General features: G+C 31.9%; 1 protein-coding gene across 1 annotated transcript; it reads right to left on the reverse strand.

Annotated features, from left to right (window-relative positions):
* Nucleotides 1-4,980: 4,980 nt before the first annotated feature.
* LOC149406517 (transcription factor PRE6-like) lies at nt 4,981-6,981 on the reverse strand. Its single transcript, XM_089607390.1, has 2 exons — nt 6,351-6,981; nt 4,981-5,547 (listed from the first exon to the last, which is right to left on the reverse strand). The coding sequence occupies exons 1-2, from the start codon at nt 6,471-6,473 to the stop codon at nt 5,392-5,394; spliced, it is 279 nt and encodes a 92-aa protein (XP_089463516.1). The 5' UTR covers nt 6,474-6,981; the 3' UTR covers nt 4,981-5,391.

Below are 6,981 nucleotides of genomic sequence, written 5' to 3' on the forward strand. Positions count from 1 at the left end.
ATAAGCAAGACAGTGTCAATAAAATTCGGTGGAAAATATTGAGTACCCGAGAGCGATATCACTTCACAAACTCGAAGACGAAACCCTAGAAACAGAAAATCGGACGAGACAATTGAAACTGGAGAAAATATTTTGACGGACTTCTATAGTTCGGTGCAAAGAGAAAAACCTGAACCAGGTGAATCGGGAGACGAAGGTTGTTGTGGGGGCGACGAATAGGGTTTCGGGGGCCGTTGAGTTGTAGGACGCGGCGGATGCGCGGGAGATTGGCGGAGCAGGTGATGGAGTGGGAGAATGGGTTGACAGAGCAAGAGATATGGGAGGGAGAGAGAGAGAGCATGACCTTTTTTTTCAAATGAATAAAATGGGTGCGAGTGTACAATGGTCTTCACACGTGTACATTAGTAATAGATGTGTTAATTTTTTTGTTATGGTTGATTTTTTTTGTAAGTGCACACCAATTGATATTTTTGGTGTCAATATCCCAAAAAAAATCGAATTTTTAAAGATAGCTGAAAAAGTCATATTTGCGATCAATGGCGGAGCTATGAATTATAGATTGGGAAGCAAATTTAATTTTAAAAAAATATTTTAAATTTAATAAGGCATGTGTGTAAATATGAAAAATTGTATAATTTGAGGTTAAGCAACTAAAATTAAAGATATTTTGAGAAATCATAGATAAAAATTTAATTTTTAGAAGTTACGGGGGCATTAACCCCCTTGTCTCGAGGCAGTTCAGCCTATGCTTACAACAAGTAGTGGTGATGACTCGACTTTCCAAATTGAATGTAGCGATGTTGCATATGCCACAATGTCACGTACGATGCAATGGAAGAATATTGACGTCAAATGAACGCATACATGAGAGGAGAGCACAAATACATTACATTGATCCGAACAAAAAATTAATTGTCCACCAAATTTATCGTACGACATGCAACCTCAATCACACGAAATCTCACTACCCCAATCCTATATTGAACTTAAAAAAAAAATAATAATAAATAAATAAAATAAAAGAAGATGTTTAACCTCAATTTTTACATTTTAGTCCAAAATTATATGATTTTCATCTATGTCCCTTGAATTTTTTTTAAAAAAAAAATCCCCGTAACTGCAATTTATGGCACCAACATTCTTGACAATGCCAACTAGCTAGGTAGCACAATGTCACATAGTTTCATTACTAGTGTATTTAACTTTGTTATGAAAACTTATAATCTGGGATAGTTAGACATTATTATAAAAAGATAATTTACATAAGTTCTTGAGTCTTTGATTTTGGACGAAGATCTAATCTAATCGGATCCCGGCAAATAATGATCATTAAGAAATCCAAACGATGCACTAAAGCTCTATTAAGCTAAAATTAGAAGGAATAGAATTAATCACCATGGATTTTTATATCCCTGCAACTAATTCTGAATTTTACGTAGATCACTTTTTTTTAAAATCTGTGATTCCACCGACATTGTAGTCCAAATCGTTCTCTTGATGAACTTAGACGATAGTGTGGGTTGTCAAATTCCATAGTGTATTTACAAATGCCTTGGTCAAGTTTTCCACTATCATAATGTCTCATATATATAGTTTTTTTTTTTTTTAAGATTTTACAATCTGGGAAAAATTAAATGTTTACTTAACCACTTTCTTCTGTTTTATTTTGTTTTATTCGCGCACAGTGCCATAAGTAACACTGATTCCTAGTGAAAAATTATTTCTCGAATCTTATTACGAAAGTGTGCGTAAACTATCAAATCTGGAATGAACTATTAGGTGAGCGAACATTGACTATCATTTATAGTGAAGGATTTATATGGAGCCTAGGGGGTGTTTGATGCAGTTAAGTCTAGTTCACGATAAGGCGATTGTGGTTTTTTTCACATCTATTATGATACAACAGGCATGGTTCGGTTCTATTAAATTATAAGAGCTATTATAGCTATTACAGAGATGTGTTTACAAAAACTATCTTCATTTCAAGGTTTCAAGATCTACGTGGCAAGCTAAGGGTTGTTCTCATGCCGTGACTGAGCTAGAATTTGTAGCCGGGGGAAATTTAATTAATTTCTTTTAATTCTCTAAAGGACGTGTAAAAAAAATATTCATAAGGGATAAATATGATAAAATTATATAATTTTGGGTTAAAAATGTAAAATTTTAAGGTAAAAGTTGTAAATTCATAAGGGGCATGTAACAAAAAAATATTCATGAGGACCAAATATGTAAAAAAAATTATATAATTTTGGGCTAAAAATATAAAATATTAAGGTAAAAAATTTAGTTTTTATAAATTTAGGGATAAAATTTTAATTTTTAAAAGTGCAGTGGAGCATTGGCCCACCTTGGGCCTAAGCTGCCCCCGCCATTCTTCTCATGTGTTGTAATTTGGAATAACAATAGGCACAGATATGAACGAATGCACCTTCCGATACCCGACGTACTCATTAAAAAAAATTAATCGTGTACCCGTACATGTTAACTTGTTTTCTTAAACGAATCAGGAAACGGGTGTACCCGCCAGGTGTCGAGTGTGACAATCGTGTACTAGTTACACATTAGATTAAGTCTAAATACCAGTTAGAAGATACAAACTTTAAGTGATAATAATTTAAGTGAAAATATTAAATTCAATTAGAATTTATAATTACAACACAAATAATTAAACAAAAAATTAGGTAAATAGTCAACTAAAACGTTTGAAATTGCTATATAGTCAATATTTCGTAAAGTTAATGTAAATAACCATAAAGATGACGTAGCTTAATAAATAGAAGTGATTATTTACCTAAGATTTACGTCTGTATTTATTACATTGCTATTTAGCGATGTCAAATCGTAAATATGGTTATTTATCTAATGGCCATTAATTAAATGGTTAGGAAAGTATCTATGTGAATAATATTTCTAATAAATTATTTTAAGGGGATGAGTTAAGGGGACGTACACCTTTAAATATTAACCCGTTTCCCGTTTCCCGTTTCGGACGAGTATGTATGGACCCGTTTATATCGGGCAACGGGTATTGAATATTAATATCGTTCTCAGTTGTAATTAATGTATCGTAATCTTCTTTAAGTACTTTATCTTTGTTGACTCGATACATATGACAGTTACTACTACTATTACCAGCGTGTATATAACTAAGCTGGAGGACTTAACTGAATTCAGATCATTATTTCCATAAAATTCTCCTATTCTCTCTCTAGTCCTTCGATACCTAGAGTTCATCTTTTCTTTTATAATTTTGTTGTGGGCTCGTCAGTGGCTTGACGTTAAACCATCCTTTTATTCTCCAAAATGTTTGGAAATGCGTGAATGAAACTCAAACACTTGAAACAGGAACATATATAACATCACAAACACAATATTACTAGTGATTTATACGAAATAAAAGATGAAAATGATAATAATTTAATTTAAATTAAGCACTTAATTATCCGTAGTCACGATTCGGTGAAAAAAAGAATTATACTAAGTCATGGGTTAATCTCTTTCAGGAAATGTAAAGATATAAGTATCTGCGTTTAAACTGTATACGTATACATGTTTAATAATAAGTAAAACATTACTAATTTTATAGCGATTTGTAGTTAAAGTGTTAAAGTACTACTATAATTATTAGCAGGGGAAATTCTCGAACCAAATTTTATTTTTCCTAGTGAAAAGATTCCAGTATGACTATTATATATTAAAGTAAATTAACTGGAAAAAGATAGGAAAACATTGTCAAAAAGATATATATAGTCGGCGATACATTTTTTAATTTTTTTTAAAACAAGTTTCTTTTTTTAATATTATCATTTATCGTCGGCATATAATATACATTTGATTTTTTTTTAATCCTGTCTTAAATCGTGTGGATATTAATTATCAGTGTTGTCTAAGATCCAGCATTAAGTCAAATCACTCTATATGAATACTTGTCGCTGCTGGGAAGATGTTGCTTTGATCTTATGTTACCGACAAAAAGCTGAAAGTTGATTAATTAAACAAGCTTATTATACTAATATTATAGATAAACAAGTACTGACCATCTCATTAACATTTAATAAACACGTCGCTTTGCCTCTAATCAACTTAAAGATAGGGTGTTGGGAATCTCACATGAAAAAGAGAAATGAGAATTAACAAAGTTTATAAAAGTCATAAATTAGTCATCTCATTGTCAATTGGTTTTAAGATGAAACTCTATCATACTTTCATATAGGCGATTAACGAAAAAAAAAAAAAAACTAAAAACTAAAAAACTAAAACTAACTAAAGACAGGGCGAGGGAGAAATGGATAGATGCCGTCTTAACCACTTAATTAATTAAATAATCAATCACATTCATTAATTATTATTGCCAATCCATCACAAAAAGAGAAAGTGTTAGTTCTTTGTGACACAGTCTTTGATTTGATTTTTCGTAAAATATTATTTTGCTCAAGACTTTTATGCAACATATTCTTTTTTGCGCAAATCGAATTAAAATATATTTATTTTTTTAGTTCCGACATTATTAGCTATCCGATCGGATTTGATTATCTTATTTACTTATACGTGAAGATTATTTGTTTATTCTAATAAGATTATTTGTTTAGAATTCACTTGGTGTACTAGTTTTTCATCGACAAATGAGTGAGAGTTCTACATTTCACTTTATGTACGCTTGGTACTGATAGCGAGTAGATCATAGTGTATATTTGTGTCTGATCACCAAAATGATTTTCAGAGAACCTCTGATCTAATGAGAGCTTAGATTGTAAGAAGTCTGCAAGCATACACTACCCTCTAGATATAAGGTATTTTTTTAAAAACGCATTGCGCGTCCTTTAATTATTTGCTACTTGTTTTGTTGGTCTTGTATATAATTATAATTAATTGTTCAATTTGTTGTTCTACCTCAGTATATCGTTAGTAATTTCAGAAAGTTCCATGTAGGAAAATCTAACTCTATACTATTGCCAAAGAGACTCAATAATAATATTACTCTCGCTGAAATATTGTAGGTATAAATATAAAGCTATACGTACGAGGCTTTGCTATAATGCAAGTCCATTTATTATAATTACACAAAAATGACTGAATTACAAAATAATAATCATAAGTGCCTATAACATCCACAAAGGTTTCAACACAAACCTTGGGATAATGACATTAATATTCATAAGCGCGTACGTAGTATTCCAATCCATTGTTTTGATCTGAGATATATTGACCAAAACCTTGAAAAAGAAAAAGAAGAAAGAAGAGAAACATCGACATGAACGTGAAACTAAATATATGAAGTATATATAGATATATATTATATAACGAGGGAGAGAGAGACATCATGTCTCTCTATATTGATTAATCAAGCTCATAATAAATATTTATATATATATAAAAGGGTTGTTTGGGTTTCTATTGGGCGACTAAGCTCCTAATAATTGCGGCTTCGGCGCTATCAGCGTCAATAGAAGCCAAGAGCTGGGACAAACGCTGGCTCAGATCGTCCACTTCTTGGTGTAAGTTTCTGATATAGTTACAGGTCTCTTGTAGGACCTTCGATGCAGATACCTGTATTTTTTAAATAAACATTAACTGATTAGAATGCTCGTTTATGTGCATTAATTAATTACATGAATATATAGTGTTTTAGTGTACATAAATCAGGGCCTGACAATCCCCACACTTATTCAATGTTTTGAAAACAAAAGTATGTTACGCACTGTGTCGCTTTCTAGATCTTTTTTTTTTTTTTTTTTTTTTTATCTCTTTCTCTCTGCTTAACGAACTTTCGGGATCTCTGGTTACGTTACATGATGATTATAAATGTATGAAATGTGTATATATATGTACACACATGGATGTTTGTTGAATCAGAGTTTCTTATGTATTGTTAGATGAAAAGAGTTAATTTATAAGTACTGTACTAGTCTGACCCTATTGACGACCAAATGTTAAGTGATGTTACATATTTTTGGCTAGTCAGCTGATCTTTGTACCTCTATATGTGTACAAGTATGTATTGAAAATATACATATTATATATAAATATGGCCCACCTTCAACCGCATAAACTAATTGATTCCACCACAATGGCATATCTATTATATACATTATACATATATTTAAGCGTTTTATATATACATGCATATTAATGTATACATCTTACACATGGTGTAGCTGCATTAGAACTTAATTCATGGTAAATTTACACAGTAATATATTTAGCTTTTAGAAACTTGCACTATCTTCCAAACACATTTCGTACCATATGGCTGAAGTCTTGGTCATGGTTTGTTCAGAACATGTCGTGTGTGTGTATGTATATATATATACATACATACATATAGAGAGATATATAAATATATTGAGTACCTTGCCGGAGGGCCTAGAGCGAATCTCAGGGACAAGTTGGCGTAACTTTGTAACAAGCTCAAGTATTTGGTCATCAGAGATTCTAGAAGAACCGGAATTCCTCGATCTTCGGCTACCAGACATGTTTCCCACAAAGTGATAGAGACTATATATATAAGAACCACTTGAACTCGACCTCTCTCGATATACGATCTCTTGTTCTATGTATGGGACAATGAGAGCCTATATTTCAAGCTTTGGGTTAAGAAAATTTAAGAATATAGATGATGAATTATGTAAAGGAAGAGTCTGTTTGTGTGTTATATATAGTGACTATAAAGTAGCTAGTGGAGAGAGAGAGAGAGAGAGAGAGAGAGGATGTGGAACGAAAAAATTTGGGGGGGCAATAAGAGACCCGGCAATAATGTATCAATAGTATTGAGAAATGAAATAAGTCGTCTTTTTATATTTATTTATTTTCTTTTTCTTGAAGAGAGAGAGAGAGAGAGAGAGAGAGTCCAAAGAAGAAGGTGAGACAGTTATGAATGCAGCAACTTCAGAAGAGGACTTGGGCTTTATAGCTCGTAGTTTAGATACTGAAATCTATCAACAACGAGAGATAGCGATAAGAGAGATATAAAGAGGAAGGACC

The sequence above is a fragment of the Urtica dioica genome, chromosome 1 (assembly GCF_054948205.1).
Source record: "Urtica dioica subsp. dioica isolate 48M chromosome 1, U.dioica_male_clone48M_v1_H2, whole genome shotgun sequence".
Taxonomy (NCBI): Eukaryota; Viridiplantae; Streptophyta; class Magnoliopsida; order Rosales; family Urticaceae; genus Urtica; species Urtica dioica.